Raw genomic sequence first — 18,422 nt, 5'->3', positions numbered from 1 at the left:
TAAGTTGAGTTTTATGTTATAACTGATGCACTTGTATTATATTTGAGATCTGTAGCAATCCATGTCCCAACAAAGAGAAGTCTATCAGGACTCATGTCTTTTTCTTTTATTGTTGTTGTCTGTGTGTATCTGTGCGTTGCTAATATGAGCATAAATGCATGTGGAGGGCAGCAGTGGGCAGGATGTGTGTCTGTCAGCTGCTCTCCACCTTGGTTTTTGAGACAGGGTCTTCCACTGAGCACACTGATGATGAGCTTCGCTGATTAGCTTGACCAGCTGGTCAGCAAGCCCCAAAGACCTTCTTGTCTCTACCTCCCCAACGCTAGAACTCCTGGCATGTGCTGCTGTTTCCTGCCTTTGCACTGGTGCACAAGGCTGAGTGTAGACACCCCTGCTTACACAGGAAACATGTCACTTGACTGAGCCATCTCCCTAGCCCTTAGAATTTTATGTTCAGTGAACAGAGCCAGTGCAGAGATCAAGCTGCTTCTGCTGAGGAATCTTGATGATGAAATGTTTTTTGTTAGTTGATAATAAAAGCACTTCATTTTTATCTTTCTTTTTTCCTCCTCCAGTTTGCTGGAAACCATGTCTCACTATACAGATGAACCCAGATTTACCATAGAACAGATAGATCTGCTCCAACGTCTTCGGCGTACTGGGATGACCAAACATGAAATCCTCCATGCATTAGAAACTTTGGACCGTCTCGATCAAGAGCATAGTGATAAGTTTGGGAGGAGGTCCAGCTACGGGGGAAGCTCCTATGGGAACAGTACCAACAACGTTCCAGCCTCTTCCTCTACCGCCACAGCTTCCACGCAGACCCAGCACTCGGGAATGTCGCCATCACCCAGCAACAGTTACGACACCTCCCCACAGCCTTGCACTACCAATCAAAATGGGCGGGAGAACAATGATCGATTGTCCACATCCAATGGGAAGGTGTCGCCATCCCGCTACCATGTAAACAGCATGGGCCCGAGGTCATATAGCTTTGAAGCCTCAGAAGAGGACCTAGACGTAGATGATAAAGTGGAGGAATTAATGAGGTTAGTTACTTTGCCCATTCAGAATCCCCCAAAACATCTGTATTTCCTAAGACTTGTTTTTAGTTAGGCTGTATTTCAGAAACTTACCAGTAGGAACAACGACTTCTCCCTCCCTTTGGAAATGAAAGTGAAACTTGAAATTGTGGTTTTAGCTCAGATTTCTTTTTCTCTTCTACTTAAGCTTTTTTGCTGTGTGATGAGGCTTTTCTAGTCACCTGATTTACCAAAGCGCTTTTTCTCTATTTATGGCTGTAGCAGACAGCTTCTGACTGACAGAGTTCATTTAATCCAGTCCTCAATCTTTCATTGTTAATACTTTTTCTGAGTGATAAGATAAATTTACCATGATGCAGAATATATGTACTCTTCATTTTCCTTTTCAGCATTTCAATCAGTGCCATAATTTAAGCACTATTGGGTCAAAAGTACTTTCAGTAAGATAGATAGATAGATAGATAGATACATACATACATACATACATACATACATACATACATACCATCCGGCCTCTGAAAAGTTGAAGTTTTCATGTTAGGAGTAGATGCAGTGCCCACGTGCACATCATACATCGTCAGTTACCAAGTAAGCATGCTGACCCAGAGTTTAAGCACAAGGAAAAGAAGCCTGCTCCAGGCAAGGCAATCAGGACTTTGTACCAGACCCAGTTCACCTGGAGGGTAACAGGCATGTGTTTTCCATCCTGTGTCTAGAACAAGGAACTTTCCTTAGCATGTGGTGTGGGCTCAGCATGTTAGCTGAGTAGATAGATAAGCCATACAGGTATTCTGTTTAGACATAAGGATTTGGAGCTGGTGAGATGGTTCAGTGGATAAAGGTGCTTGCTGCCAAGCCAGAGGGCCTGAGTTCCAACCCTGGAACCCACACAGTGGAAGGAAAGAACCAATTCCTGAAAGTTGTCCTCTGACTACAAGCATGTCATGTCACAGGTACTCCTGCACACATATACATACGCAGCTGTATACACATATAGTCGATAAATGAGTAATTTTTAATTTTTAAAAATAAAATTGAGATATATACGTGTTAATTAAAGTTAGGGAACCATGAAAAGGTATTAGAAAAAAATCTTTACTCCGATTAAAAATATAAGCTGAATGTGATCACATGCCTGTAACCCCAGCATTTGGATGGCTGAATCAGGAAGATTACTGACAGTTCACAGCTAACATGGTAACTTGTAGGCCTATCTGGCCTACAGAGTGTGGACCTTTCCAGAAAACATCAAGAGGAAAACAATACAGATGAGGCCACCTTTGGCAAACATGGTAATACCTTAGGATGCCACACCCATCTACAAAGGCTTCACATTCTTTACTAATGGTTGGAATTAGGAAGTTTTTAAAGAGGTCTTTACAAACAGAAATGATGAAAACATTGCTTTCAGTAGAGTTGTGCTGTTGTACAAAAATGGTAGCCTTGGGCTGGAGAGACGGACTTATTTGTTAATGGTGCTCGTTTTGCAGAGAACCTGAGTTTGGCTCCCAGCACCCACATGGTAGTTGACAACCATTCATAACTCTTGTTTTAGGGTATCCAAAGCCCTCTTCTGATCTCTGCAGGCACCAAGCATGCATGTTGTACAGATACATATGTGCAAGCAAAACACTCACGCACATGAAGTAACCTAAAATTTAAAAAAGGTGAGAGCATGCAGATAAATTAGTTGATAGTGAACAGAATTATAGACTTGTCAGAAGTAAAAACAGAAGTTGTAACTGTGTTATAACTGGTCCTGGAGATTTTTTGGCCTCAAGGCAGCATGTGGTGACTTGACTGCACTCTGGAGATCCATCCTGTGGCATGTATGTGATGAGCCTCAAACACACAGGCTCTTCCGAATTTGTTTTCAGGGTAGAGTTGCCACTTACGGGATTCTGGGCTACAGGGACCATGGGGTACACGTAATGAAGAGCATCACACTCATCTGCAGTTGGTATTAGCCAGCTTTCAGCTCTCTGCAGTACAAGAGACTGCTGGGCTTTCATTCGTCCTCAGCTGTAAATAGGTGCCCAAAGCTCTGCTGTTGCTGGTGACTTTCTTAGTGCCGAAGATTGAACCCAGGGCTTTATCTTCCACTTAGTCACATCCTTGGCTGTAGCTGGTTTTTTAGAACTTAGCATATATTATTTTCCAGTTTAAAAAGAACCATTTGGATAAATAGGGTACTTTATTCATTGAAATTGCCTGCGTTTTTTACTATTGTGAATAGAGACCATAACAAAGTAGCATTTATTTGCTTAGGTGCTAGCTTGTGTTATTTGTGCACATTCCCTTGGGTGCAGTCTCACAGGTATAATGTGTGTTTCAGTTGTGCACTCTTCCTTGTTACGTAGCTATTAGGACACCTACTTCTTCCCTTCCTCTGCCTTTTGCTCAGAGCAGCTTTTGTGACATGTAGTCAGCTGGGGTCCTCTGGACCTCTGTACCCCTGGCCCTCCACACTTGATCTTTCTCCCACTCCAGCCTGGCACAAGTGTGCCCTCCTCACCCTCATCAAGTTTGCAGAGGACAGTCCTTCTTAGGGCATAGGAGAAGTTAACTGAATGGATGCTCACATGACATTTGCAGTCCTGACAGCCATGCTGGATGGCTGATCAGAGAAACTGAGGTCCATGGAAATTAGTATTTACTCAAGGAAGTTTGACTACTGGGCAGCTGAGCCTAAATTACATCCCCTGTCCTTGTTATCATTGTGTTGCTGGTACATTTTCTCACTGAAATTATTTATGCTTATAGATTTAATAAGGCTTTAGGAAAGGGAGTTAATATAATTCTTCAGGACAGTATGAAGAGCCTTTCTGGGCTTGCCAATCTCCTTCTCTGATGAGATATATCTGCTACTTCAGGTAAGTCATTTACTAAGCAATGAGTTTTTATTTGGCAAGATATTAGAGAAAATTTCAAACAGTAGCTCCTCCTGAGTACTCTGTGTCTGTCTAATGGTCTACTGTCCTTGCTGCTTACTCAACACTCATGACATGACCTGGAACTGTTGGACTCTGGTAGGAAGCATGGATACCCGAGTGCATTCCTGCCTCCTTTGCTGTAAAATCCACCTCCTGCTTGCACAGCCCCAACCTGCAGGTGCTCCACTGTAAGACATGTCCTGCAGACTTTATAATCCAGTTAGTCTATATTACAGTATGTAATTCAAAGGTGTATAATGGAGATCTCTCTCTTTCTTTCTCTCTCTCTCTCTCTGTGTGTGTGTGTGTGTGTGTGTACGTACGTGCGCGCTTCTTTAGGTTATAATTGTACTCTTTATCATTTGTTAAAGAATCAGAAAGTAACTTTTCCAGTTTTGAATTGGGATCAAAAAAGAGGAAGAAGAAAGGCAAACTAGCACATAAATTCTCAGTAAATAGTTGAATGTGCCGCTTTAGGAAGGACTAAAAGCCAACAATGAAGACTCCTTTTATATTAGGACATCTTACAAGGCCTATTGGTATGTAAGTATGCACATAGGACTGTGTATCTGCATCTGCTAATACAGTAGGCTAGATCAGTGTTTTCCTGCATTCACATGTGTGTTATGAGATAATGTAATGAGGCTTATTGGAATTAGTAATGCTGTACAGTAAGCATCTTGCTTTATACCACCCATTCTCTACATTTTGTTAGTATTTTGTATAAAATTCTACAAGTTCATTCCAAGTTAGTTATGTATAGGCCTAACATTAAAACATAGCTTGAGCATCCTTGAGCCATGGTACTTTAAAATTCAAAACTTCAAGTGAAAAATTCCATAGTACCACACATTCATTTAAAATACTGTCCCAAGTTACATTTAGTCTTTCTGTTTAAATTATGTAAAACATAATTGAATTTTGTGCCTATAATTGGGTTCTGCCCCTAAGATATTTCATTATAAATATGAAAATAGTCCCAAATTTAAAAAAGAAAATCTAAAAAGGCTTCTGGGACGTACCTCGGGCGGGGCTCACAGCCTGTGTTTACTTGTGCAGGCAGGATGTTTATGCTCCGTAAGAAGGCAACGCTACTAAGTGGTGGTGCTCCCTCCCTCGTCTTCTGCACTAGAACAGCTCTCCCTTTCATGTTCTCTCTTAAAGCTGTGCACAGGGAGAAAGTCATGAGTGCCTTTCAAGTGAAATACACTGTTTTGGCTTCATCTTGGGGTGATTTGTGCTAGCTCCCTTACACCATCCAGAATGCTGGGGATGTGTTAACTGGGGGAGTATGAGTCATCTTAAAGCCCATCATTTAAAAGTATGAGCCCTTTACTATGCTTTCTTCCAGAAAACAAATTGGTGTCATTTTGAATCACCACAAATAACCTTTCCATCCTGATTTGGAGAACTTTAAACATACTTGAAAATAAGAATTTAAAGCTGTTATATAAATTACCTAGATCAGGTTTTCTATTTTACAGCCTTCAATCTCTAAAAAATTTTCACTCATTAAACAAAGTAAGTTTTATTATATGAAAAACTCATGCTGAATACAGCAGAGTCTTTGTGCTAATGGACTTTCCAGGCTAGTAGGATTGATGGCATGGTTAGGAGCATGGGCTTTACATGTGTCCATCATACAATTGAAATGTTAAGAGTTAGCCTACAAAATGAGATGTTTCTTTGTGAGCTGTGTTGATCAGTGTTGAAGTCTCCAGATAGATAACACTTGCATCAATCATGTCTTTTTAAAAGGTAGTCAGAAAACCAGTACTCTTCTGGAATCTGAGTAGTTGGGAGGTGGAGGCAGGAGGATTGCTTTGGATTCAAGACTAGCCTTTGCAACATAGCAAGACCCTACTTCAGAACAAAAGAAAGGCAGGGAGCATTAAAAACAGAACAGGGTGGTGATGCCACTTAGATTTCAGCACTCCGAAGGCTGAGGCAAGATGATCTTGGTTCAAAGTCATCCTGGCTTAATGGCAAGACCCCTGCCTCATAATCTATTCTCACGTACACACCTACCTACATGCATACATACATGTACATTTTAAAAGTGATTTGTTGAGGCCTGGAGAGATGGCTCATGGCTTAAGAGCACTGGCTGTTCCTCTAGAGGACCTGAGTTCAATTCCCAGCACCCACAAGGCAGCTCACAACTGCCATATAACTCCAGTTCAGGGAATCCATCCCATCAGGCGTGCATGGGGTGCACATAACTGCATGCAGGCAAAATGCCCATACACATAAAGAAAACACTTTTTTAAGTGATTTGTCAAAAAAGGCATTCCTGATGAATATTTTCATATATATTAGGAAGGATAATAGTGGAAAGCTTAACCAGTTGTAAAAAACAAAGGCAGTGGGCAGTGACGGTTAGAAAGGGAGCCTGCCATCCTGTTGTAGGAGTCTACCACATGAACACAGTGGCCGAGATTCAGGAATAGTAGCAGGAAGAAGTGGCATGCACTTCAAGTGCCTCAGTTGTGACCAAGTGCTTGCATATGTCGGAAGTAAATGGTGAAACTAGAGAAATGATTGGCTTGCTTTTTATTTTAATTCAGTAATACTTTAGCAGTGGACAGTCTTGAGGCTTGTGAGGTATTGTGGGGGAGGAACTCATTCTCTTTAGGCAAAATGTCAAGTTTTCAACAAAGGGAGGAAATATGGAATAGAAGTCAGGGTCCTACTTGTGTAAGAGATGTTTCACATTAACAAGTGGGTGACTCCACAAGCTAGAATGGCAGTTACAGGAGAGGGCAGAGAAGACAAAGAGCCAAGCCAGCCCGGTAAGATGGACCTGAACAGTGAAGGTGAATGCTGTTACTTTTTGTGCAAATACCTCGTGACCCCAAGCAAATGGGCATCCTCTACAGTGACTTTTGAGCACTTTGTCCGTGGAACACTGAAGTGCCTGGTCTAAGATGTATACTTAGACTGATGTATGTCTGACAGTTACAGCTGATCATTTGTTTCTTCTTTTCTTTGGATCCTGTCTGTTTTAAAAAATAACAATTTGTGTTTATATGATACATTTGTAATTTCAAAATTTTCTATTTCAAAGAAATTTCTTTTGCATGTATTAATTGAGTATATGTGTATGTATTTATCTCATTTTTCACCTCGTTGCTTGAAGGAACATTTTAAAGGCCTGTTTTGTCAATGTTAGCAATTAAGCCCAGGGCCTTGTCCATGCTAAGGAAGCATACTGCCACTGAGCTATGTCCATTACCTCTTAAAAGCCTTTGAAATTTAGGGAGAGAAGGGAGACCAGCAAGAATGGAGAAAAGGAGAGGAAGAGGACCAACAGAAGTAGAGAAAGAGACTGGTAGAAGTGCAGAAGTGGAGAGACGGGGCACCAGTGGGAGTGGATAAGGGATGGTAGGTGGTCACGGTAGCCAGATGAATGGATCAAAGTACATTATACACATGTGTGAAAATGCCATGCTGAGATCCAGTATTTTGTACAATTAATGCACACTAATTAAAAAAGCAAAAGCCTTCGAAAGGAAAGTGTTAATGCTCTTGTTTTACTGGATGGTGAATCCAGAGCACAACGTCATTAAGTGGCTTTCTGTCATATGTTTTGGTCTTTTAGAGAATGGAAGGGCTGGAGATTGAGGTCAGGAGAGGGTCTTAAGGTGCTGGCCAGGCATTTAGTCCTTTAGCTACACCCCGGTCTTAATTGTTTTTCAAAAAGTGTCCATGGTAAAGTGGTAAGGAATGTATGTGCACATGCACACACACACGTGTGTGTTTTTAGCTTATTGTGGATGCCATAGAGATCTGTATAATATATAAGAATGTGTTCTGTGAGGTGGTGAATAGGTTGCTGCTTTCTGAATATGGTGTGCTCCTCCTGTCTTGCTACAGTCCTTTAATAATGTTGTGCTGCAAGGCAGTGAGTGGTTCACAGACTGCTTACATAGTTGAGTGTTATCTCTTCTGTATGGTTTAGTGTCTGCTCCAGTGCATTTGATTTAAATTTTTTTTAAATCACCAGTCAAGAAAATATCATTTGCTCATTTTGGCTACAAAAGCACATTTTAAAATTTAATCTGAAGTTATTCTCAAATACAATATAATTTTCCAAGATCATTTGGTATGTTGAAATGTAAGACTTTATATAAAAATTTCAACTTAATTTTGTAGTTAGCGCAGAAAGCTAATGACCTGGCTTGTGAACAAAAGCCATCCGAAACAGTTACTGCTAAGGCTGCCTCTTACTCTTAGCTGGAACAGAGACAGTCATTGTGAGCAGTTACTGCTAAGGTTGTCTCTTACTCATAGCTGGTACAGGGACAGGCATTGTGAGCAGTTACTGCTAAGGTTGTCTCTTACTCATAGCTGGGACAGGGACAGGCATTGTGAGCAGTTACTGCCAAGGTTGTCTCTTACTCATAGCTGGTACAGAGACAGGTATTGTGAGCAGTTACTGCTAAGGCTGTCTCTTACTCATAGCTGGTAGAGAGACAGGCATTGTGAGCAGTTACTGCTAAGGTTGTCTCTTACTCATAGCTGGGACAGGGACAGGCATTGTGAGCAGTTACTGCTAAGGCTGTCTCTTACTCATAGCTGGTACAGAGACAGGCATTGTGAGCAGTTACTGCTAAGGCTGCCTCTTACTCATAGCTGGCACAGAGACAGGCATTGTGAGCAGTTACTGCTAAGGCTGTCTCTTACTCATAGCTGGTACAGGGACAGGCATTGTGAGCAGTTACTGCTAAGGCTGTCTCTTACTCATAGCTGGCACAGAGACAGGCATTGTGAGCAGTTACTGCTAAGGCTGTCTCTTACTCATAGCTGGCACAGAGACAGGCATTGTGAGCAGTTACTGCTAAGGCTGTCTCTTACTCATAGCTGGTACAGGGACAGGCATTGTGAGCAGTTACTGCTAAGGCTGTCTCTTACTCATAGCTGGTACAGGGACAGGCATTGTGAGCAGTTACTGCTAAGGTTGTCTCTTACTCATAGCTGGCACAGAGACAGGCATTGTGAGCAGTTACTGCTAAGGCTGTCTCTTACTCATAGCTGGTACAGGGACAGGCATTGTGAGCAGTTACTGCTAAGGCTGTCTCTTACTCATAGCTGGTACAGGGACAGGCATTGTGAGCAGTTACTGCTAAGGCTGTCTCTTACTCATAGCTGGTACAGGGACAGGCATTGTGAGCAGTTACTGCTAAGGTTGTCTCTTACTCATAGCTGGGACAGAGACAGGCATTGTGAGCAGTTACTGCTAAGGTTGTCTCTTACTCATAGCTGGGACAGAGACAGGCATTGTGAGCAGTTACTGCTAAGGTTGTCTCTTACTCATAGCTGGTACAGGGACAGGCATTGTGAGCAGTTACTGCCAAGGCTGTCTCTTACTCATAGCTGGTACAGGGACAGGCATTGTGAGCAGTTACTGCTAAGGCTGTCTCTTACTCATAGCTGGTACAGGGACAGGCATTGTGAGCAGTTACTGCTAAGGTTTTCTCTTACTCATAGCTGGTACAGGGACAGGCATTGTGAGCAGTTACTGCTAAGGTTGTCTCTTACTCATAGCTGGTACAGAGACAGGCATTGTGAGCAGTTACTGCTAAGGTTGTCTCTTACTCATAGCTGGTACAGGGACAGGCATTGTGAGCAGTTACTGCTAAGGTTGTCTCTTACTCATAGCTGGTACAGAGACAGGCATTGTGAGCAGTTACTGCTAAGGTTGTCTCTTACTCATAGCTGGGACAGGGACAGGCGTTGTGAGCAGTTACTGCTAAGGCTGTCTCTTACTCATAGCTGGTACAGAGACAGGCATTGTGAGCAGTTACTGCTAAGGCTGTCTCTTACTCATAGCTGGTACAGGGACAGGCATTGTGAGCAGTTACTGCTAAGGTTGTCTCTTACTCATATCTGGTACAGGGACAGGCATTGTGAGCAGTTACTGCTAAGGTTGTCTCTTACTCATAGCTGGGACAGAGACAGGCATTGTGAGAGGTTACTGCTAAGGTTGTCTCTTACTCATAGCTGGGACAGAGACAGGCATTGTGAGCAGTTACTGCTAAGGTTGTCTCTTTCTCATAGCTGGGACAGAGACAGGCATTGTGAGCAGTTACTGCTAAGGTTGTCTCTTACTCATAGCTGGTACAGGGACAGGCGTTGTGAGCAGTTACTGCTAAGGTTGTCTCTTACTCATAGCTGGTACAGGGACAGGCATTGTGAGCAGTTACTGCTAAAGTTGTCTCTTACTCATAGCTGCGACAGGGACAGGCATTGTGAGCAGTTACTGCTAAGGTTGTCTCTTACTCATAGCTGGGACAGAGACAGGCATTGTGAGCAGTTACTGCCAAGGTTGTCTCTTACTCATAGCTGGTACAGGGACAGGCATTGTGAGCAGTTACTGCTAAGGTTGTCTCTTACTCATAGCTGCGACAGGGACAGGCATTGTGAGCAGTTACTGCTAAGGTTGTCTCTTACTCATAGCTGGTACAGGGACAGGCATTGTGAGCAGTTACTGCTAAGGCTGTCTCTTACTCATAGCTGGGACAGAGACAGGCATTGTGAGCAGTTACTGCTAAGGTTGTCTCTTTCTCATAGCTGGGACAGAGGCAGGCATTGTGAGCAGTTACTGCCAAGGTTGTCTCTTACTCATAGCTGGTACAGGGACAGGCATTGTGAGCAGTTACTGCTAAGGTTGTCTCTTACTCATAGCTGGTACAGGGACAGGCATTGTGAGCAGTTACTGCCAAGGCTGTCTCTTACTCATAGCTGGTACAGAGACAGGCATTGTGAGCAGTTACTGCCAAGGCTGTCTCTTACTCATAGCTGGTACAGGGACAGGCATTGTGAGCAGTTACTGCTAAGGTTGTCTCTTACTCATATCTGGTACAGGGACAGGCATTGTGAGCAGTTACTGCTAAGGTTGTCTCTTACTCATATCTGGTACAGGGACAGGCATTGTGAGCAGTTACTGCTAAGGTTGTCTCTTACTCATAGCTGGGACAGGGACAGGCATTGTGAGCAGTTACTGCTAAGGCTGTCTCTTACTCATAGCTGGTACAGAGACAGGCATTGTGAGCAGTTACTGCTAAGGCTGTCTCTTACTCATAGCTGGTACAGGGACAGGCATTGTGAGCAGTTACTGCTAAGGTTGTCTCTTACTCATATCTGGTACAGGGACAGGCATTGTGAGCAGTTACTGCTAAGGTTGTCTCTTACTCATAGCTGGTACAGGGACAGGCATTGTGAGCAGTTACTGCTAAGGCTGTCTCTTACTCATAGCTGGTACAGGGACAGGCATTGTGAGCAGTTACTGCTAAGGTTGTCTCTTACTCATAGCTGGTACAGAGACAGGCGTTGTGAGCAGTTACTGCTAAGGTTGTCTCTTACTCATAGCTGGGACAGAGACAGGCATTGTGAGCAGTTACTGCTAAGGTTGTCTCTTACTCATAGCTGGTACAGGGACAGGCATTGTGAGCAGTTACTGCTAAGGTTGTCTCTTACTCATAGCTGGTACAGGGACAGGCATTGTGAGCAGTTACTGCCAAGGCTGTCTCTTACTCATAGCTGGTACAGGGACAGGCATTGTGAGCAGTTACTGCTAAGGCTGTCTCTTACTCATAGCTGGTACAGGGACAGGCATTGTGAGCAGTTACTGCTAAGGTTGTCTCTTACTCATATCTGGTACAGGGACAGGCATTGTGAGCAGTTACTGCTAAGGTTGTCTCTTACTCATAGCTGGTACAGGGACAGGCATTGTGAGCAGTTACTGCTAAGGTTGTCTCTTACTCATATCTGGTACAGGGACAGGCATTGTGAGCAGTTACTGCTAAGGTTGTCTCTTACTCATATCTGGTACAGGGACAGGCATTGTGAGCAGTTACTGCTAAGGTTGTCTCTTACTCATAGCTGGTACAGAGACAGGCGTTGTGAGCAGTTACTGCTAAGGTTGTCTCTTACTCATAGCTGCGACAGAGACAGGCATTGTGAGCAGTTACTGCTAAGGTTGTCTCTTAATCATAGCTGGTACAGGGACAGGCATTGTGAGCAGTTACTGCTAAGGTTGTCTCTTACTCATATCTGGTACAGGGACAGGCATTGTGAGCAGTAACTGCTAAGGTTTTCTCTTACTCATAGCTGGTACAGGGACAGGCATTGTGAGCAGTTACTGCTAAGGTTGTCTCTTACTCATAGCTGGTACAGGGACAGGCATTGTGAGCAGTTACTGCTAAGGTTGTCTCTTACTCATAGCTGGTACAGAGACAGGCGTTGTGAGCAGTTACTGCTAAGGTTGTCTCTTACTCATAGCTGCGACAGAGACAGGCATTGTGAGCAGTTACTGCTAAGGTTGTCTCTTACTCATAGCTGGTACAGGGACAGGCATTGTGAGCAGTTACTGCTAAGGTTGTCTCTTACTCATAGCTGGTACAGGGACAGGCATTGTGAGCAGTTACTGCCAAGGCTGTCTCTTACTCATAGCTGGTACAGGGACAGGCATTGTGAGCAGTTACTGCTAAGGTTGTCTCTTACTCATAGCTGCGACAGGGACAGGCATTGTGAGCAGTTACTGCTAAGGTTGTCTCTTACTCATAGCTGGGACAGGGACAGGCGTTGTGAGCAGTTACTGCTAAGGCTGTCTCTTACTCATAGCTGGGACAGAGACAGGCATTGTGAGCAGTTACTGCTAAGGCTGTCTCTTACTCATAGCTGGTACAGGGACAGGCATTGTGAGCAGTTACTGCTAAGGTTGTCTCTTACTCATATCTGGTACAGGGACAGGCATTGTGAGCAGTTACTGCTAAGGTTGTCTCTTACTCATAGCTGGTACAGAGACAGGCGTTGTGAGCAGTTACTGCTAAGGTTGTCTCTTACTCATAGCTGCGACAGAGACAGGCATTGTGAGCAGTACTGCTAAGGTTGTCTCTTACTCATAGCTGGTACAGGGACAGGCATTGTGAGCAGTTACTGCTAAGGTTGTCTCTTACTCATAGCTGGTACAGGGACAGGCATTGTGAGCAGTTACTGCCAAGGCTGTCTCTTACTCATAGCTGGTACAGAGACAGGCATTGTGAGCAGTTACTGCTAAGGTTGTCTCTTACTCATAGCTGGTACAGGGACAGGCATTGTGAGCAGTTACTGCTAAGGTTGTCTCTTACTCATAGCTGGTACAGGGACAGGCATTGTGAGTAGTTACTGCCAAGGCTGTCTCTTACTCATAGCTGGTACAGAGACAGGTATTGTGAGCAGTTACTGCTAAGGTTGTCTCTTACTCATAGCTGGTACAGGGACAGGCATTGTGAGCAGTTACTGCTAAGGCTGTCTCTTACTCATAGCTGGTACAGGGACAGGCATTGTGAGCAGTTACTGCTAAGGCTGTCTCTTACTCATAGCTGGTACAGGGACAGGCATTGTGAGCAGTTACTGCTAAGGTTGTCTCTTACTCATATCTGGTACAGGGACAGGCATTGTGAGCAGTTACTGCTAAGGTTGTCTCTTACTCATAGCTGGTACAGGGACAGGCATTGTGAGCAGTTACTGCTAAGGTTGTCTCTTACTCATAGCTGGTACAGGGACAGGCATTGTGAGCAGTTACTGCTAAGGTTGTCTCTTACTCATAGCTGGTACAGAGACAGGCGTTGTGAGCAGTTACTGCTAAGGCTGTCTCTTACTCATAGCTGCGACAGAGACAGGCATTGTGAGCAGTTACTGCTAAGGTTGTCTCTTACTCATAGCTGGTACAGGGACAGGCATTGTGAGCAGTTACTGCTAAGGTTGTCTCTTACTCATATCTGGTACAGGGACAGGCATTGTGAGCAGTTACTGCTAAGGTTGTCTCTTACTCATAGCTGGTACAGGGACAGGCATTGTGAGCAGTTACTGCTAAGGTTGTCTCTTACTCATAGCTGGTACAGGGACAGGCATTGTGAGCAGTTACTGCTAAGGCTGTCTCTTACTCATAGCTGGTACAGAGACAGGCATTGTGAGCAGTTACTGCTAAGGCTGTCTCTTACTCATAGCTGGTACAGGGACAGGCATTGTGAGCAGTTACTGCTAAGGTTGTCTCTTACTCATAGCTGGTACAGGGACAGGCATTGTGAGCAGTTACTGCTAAGGTTGTCTCTTAGTCATAGCTGGTACAGGGACAGGCATTGTGAGCAGTTACTGCTAAGGTTGTCTCTTACTCATAGCTGGTACAGAGACAGGCATTGTGAGCAGTTACTGCTAAGGTTGTCTCTTACTCATAGCTGGCACAGAGACAGGCATTGTGAGCAGTTACTGCTAAGGTTGTCTCTTACTCATAGCTGGTACAGAGACAGGCATTGTGAGAGAAACATAGTCTGAATGTAGATTGGAATCTTAAATTATTATGAGAAAATTTAAATATTACATTAAGCAGCTAGCTTTTATTTTCTTCCTTTAGGAAACTTTTTGATTAGGATTTCCAGTCAGTAACTGTGGGACGTATCATAGAGCTACGGACTGGACACTCACTATCCCTTTTCTACTCTTTTCCTAAATTCCCCACAGCAGGGACATGGTCGAAATGGTGCTGTGCCTGCCGCACAGGAATGAGGAGCTAAGTTCAGACCTTCAGTGCCATCATTAAAAAGTCCGGCAGTGGTGTCATGTGCATTCAGCGCTGAGGGGATCCCTAAAGCTCACTGGCCAGTCAGTCTAACAAACTGGCAAGCTCTGGGCTCAGAGACAAACACAGACTCGTGTGTACACTGCATGCGCAGATACCACTCACCACGGGAAGTGTGGCATCCGTCGGCGGAGTGTTTAGCCCTTCCTAGTGAAGCGGTGAAAGACCTGATCTAAATTAAATCACAAGTTGTTGTTATATTTTTGATAAGATATTTTTGTTTCTTCTCCAATATGCAGTGACACTTGAGCCCCATGAAATTTGTGGTTCATTTACAAAACAGTTTTTAAAACTTTGTGATTCCTTTGTCAGGTCAAGGGTCAGCCAAGGCTTACTGTGAATAGCTGGTGGTTAACAATTAGACTTTGCCAAGAGATCAAATTGAGAGTATCATATAGATACTCTATACAAGAGGGAAGGAGGACAGGCATGGCAGCACACAGCTGTAACCCCAGCACTCAGCAAGCTGAGACTAGGTGATGAGTAAATTCAAGGCCAATGTGGTCTCAGACAATGAATAATGAGAAAGAGAAAAATGGCCATGGCTCTTGACAATATCCAACATGGAAGTTGTCATCTCAGCACTCAGGAGGCAGAGATGGAAGATTGCCTTGAATTTCAGTCCCACCTGGGCTAAATTGTTCCAGGTCAGCATAGCATATAAGAGTGAGTCCCTGTCTCAAAAAATGAAAAAAAAAAAAAATTCAATATGAAATTGTAATAATTGTATACAGTTTGGGAGGATTGTATACAGTATTTGTAAAAATAAAAGGAAGGATGATGTTCCATTGAATTTGTTTGCAAAGGTCCATCAGAGGATTATTAGTTCATGGTTTGTAGGAGAGCAGGTGGCAGGTTGACTTGAGCTGAGGCCCTTAATCTGTTGACCTTGTTTAAATAATAAGCTACCATGAATTCTATTTTTATCTTGAACAGAAATGGTGTTGTTTAAGGACTCCTGTTTACTTCTTATTTAAGTTTTGTTTGTTTTGGTGAAAGAGTGAGTTGTGCTTTGTTATGCTTAGAGATGTCTGGTCTGTGAAAGTATGCTGAATATTTAATAAGTAAAGCTTGTAATAAGCTGAGAGTACATAATATCAAGGCTGAGTACTATAGTTTTTAGTATTAATTATCTGTGTATTTATTATATGTAATGGGAAATCAATAAACACTTTTAATATGAAACTGTAATATTTCAGACCATCCCACATTGTTTTTATTTTTTCTTATACAGAAGGGAGGGAGATGAAGCAGCTAAGGGTGTTTATTACAATGCTAATATTTTCAGTTGTGAGGATGGTGTTGATATCTATCCTGGAAGCATTTCATATGGGTGTTACTTCTACAGGACCTTCATTAACCTGCAAACCCACAATCTATTTACAGCTGATTTTCGTTGCTGTTGCTTTTCATTTTTCCAGGGCTTCTATGTACAATTTATTCATTCCCTAATAATGAGACCACACATACCGTATATAGCAGCCTTGTTCCTAATTTGAATCATACACAGCATACAATTAACGCTCCTCCCACATGAGACTTGTATCCACAGTGGCATTCACTGGGGTGTCTGTCTGATGGTCTGATGTTTTAGGACTGGAGTATTTGGTGTTTCTTGGTTTGTTGTGATTTCATATTTTCACCCAAGTTTAGTCTGTTTCCCTTTTATTTTTGTGTCCTTCCTTTCTGTGTTCTCCCCACCTCTCTGCTTCACCTTTCCTTTTTTTTTTTTTAAAGCAAAGATGAGGATTTCTACCTTCAACATACATTGTTGGTCTTGTCTTCTGTTTTTGTTAGGAGGGACAGCAGTGTGATAAAAGAGGAAATCAAAGCCTTTCTTGCCAATCGGAGGATTTCCCAAGCAGTTGTTGCACAGGTAACAGGTAAGAGCCGGAGAGCCCTTTATTCTAGAATTGTGTCTCATCTCTGCCAGCTGTGCAGATGTTGGAATATCAAATACCTTTCCGCGCTGCAGCCCTGTTAGCTCGGGCATGCTGACAGCAAGCTGGGGTTTAAACCAGTGCCTCTGACATCAAGGACAATCTCCAGTGACTTTTAAAAACTTGTGTCAGTACATTTTATAACAGTAGTAGTAGTAGTAATAATAATAATAATAGTAATAGTAATAAAAACTTGTGTCAGTACATTTTATAACATTAGTAGTAGTAATAATAATATCAATAACAACAACAACAACAACAATAATTCATCCTTGTTTTAAGGTTGAAAGGGAGAGGTTGTTTCCTTTTAATTATGGTAGAGCCTGTGACACATGTACATCAGCTGCTGTTTTATATTTTTTAAAGCTTTGCAACCTTTAAATTAAATCTAGGATTTCACCATAAAAAGTGACTTGCGAGGAAAAGGCAAGTTGTGAGAGTTTTTGTTTTCCATTTTAGTTTTGGGGGTTTGTTGTTTGGGCTTTGGTTTTGTTGTTGTTATTTGTTGTGTTTTGTTTTGTTTTTTGTTTTTTTCTTGAGACAGGGTGGCAAGCAGTCCAGGCTGCCCTCTGTGGCTGATAATGACCTTGAACTCCTAATGCTTTTGCAGCCACCTCCCAAGTGCTGAGATACATGCACCCCCATCCCCTACTGAAAGTTGTCATTTAAATGACCTTTCCCGTGTGTGAAACTTTCCTCACACCCCTCCTGAGAAGATGAGCATCCCCCTTGTCTTCTTTTTGTTCTTTAAATCCCATCGTATTCTCCACCCAACCCAGACCTCACCCCTGACATGTGATGTATATGTGTCATTCTCTATCCAGGTTACATTTTAAAATGGACACTCTTGAATGTGGGTGTAGGTGTGTCATCACTGATGGTGTGTGCTTTTCCTTAGTCCTAAAGTTCTTAGAGAAAGGAGAAGTTCTTTCCAGTACATTTACATTTGCTGTGTCATTATTCTCTCCACCCTGACAGTTACAGTAATTATCGCCCCTTTTAGCATGTGGTTGCAAACTTATGCATTGGGTGTCTCAGCCCCTGCCTCAGTTTTCATACTTTGTGCTTATATGCTAGCAGCTGAGCTGCAAGTAGTTCTTCCAGCTCTGATGGCACATACTGAAGCAAATGTTTTTAAGAGGTTGTCCCTGCTCATTAGTTTGATTAAAAATGTAACTTCAAGCCGGGTGTGGCGGCGCACACCTGTAATCCCAGCACTCAGGAAGCAGAGGCAGATGGATCACTGTGAGTTCGAAGCCAGCCTGGTCTACAGAGTGAGTCTAGGACAACCAAGGCTACTCAGAAACCTTGTCTCGAAAAAAAGGAAAAAAGTAACTTTAGAGCTAAAAGTATTACATTTCATCCTTATGCCTAATGTCAGCCAACCCTTTATGATATGTATAGCACGTGTATATATTTTAGCAATAATGCATTTTTATAAATAATGTTTTTGTTCCTGGTCAAAGACTTTTAAACATGTCCGTCTGTGTAGAAGTCTTAATGGTAAAGAAAGGTGTGTGAATTTAATTATTTAAGTCTCTAGGTATTAGCTAGTAGGATGTGTAAGATAACTTATTAGTCTTTACCTTAAGTTACACTGCATAACACCCTAAGAAGGCAAATATTCAGGTGCTACTGAGACTCATAGTGTGGTAGATTATGCCATGGTGGGATGTTGTCTTTTGTACCTTTACTTTAGCCTCTAGGACTACAAGCAGTATGTGTTCTGGTTTGCAATCTTGGGTGGAGGGGAGGCAGACAAATTTGTAACACAGTAGAGCAGAATGCAAAGTTGACTTTGTTCAGAAGAGAATATTTATGAGTGCTGAATAATCTTGAATCATCTTAGACTTGATTTTTGGGGGGTGTGAGTGTGTGTGAG

General features: G+C 42.8%; 1 protein-coding gene across 9 annotated transcripts in view; it reads left to right on the top strand.

The window, feature by feature from the left end:
* Hmbox1 (homeobox containing 1) overlaps positions 1 to 18,422 on the top strand; it is a 135,728-nt gene that overhangs the window by 54,483 nt on the left and 62,823 nt on the right. For all 9 annotated transcript variants that reach the window (XM_051160709.1, XM_051160705.1, XM_051160707.1 and 6 more), the window contains exons 3-4: positions 576 to 1,052; positions 16,398 to 16,483. In XM_051160709.1, coding sequence (XP_051016666.1) covers positions 576 to 1,052; positions 16,398 to 16,483 — 563 coding nt within the window. The remainder of the gene's footprint in view (positions 1 to 575; positions 1,053 to 16,397; positions 16,484 to 18,422) is intronic.

The sequence above is a fragment of the Acomys russatus genome, chromosome 18 (genome assembly GCF_903995435.1).
Source record: "Acomys russatus chromosome 18, mAcoRus1.1, whole genome shotgun sequence".
NCBI classification, from domain to species: domain Eukaryota; kingdom Metazoa; phylum Chordata; class Mammalia; order Rodentia; family Muridae; genus Acomys; species Acomys russatus.
Note: the sequence above shows the minus strand (reverse complement) of the source record. Positions and strands in the feature narration are given on the sequence as shown.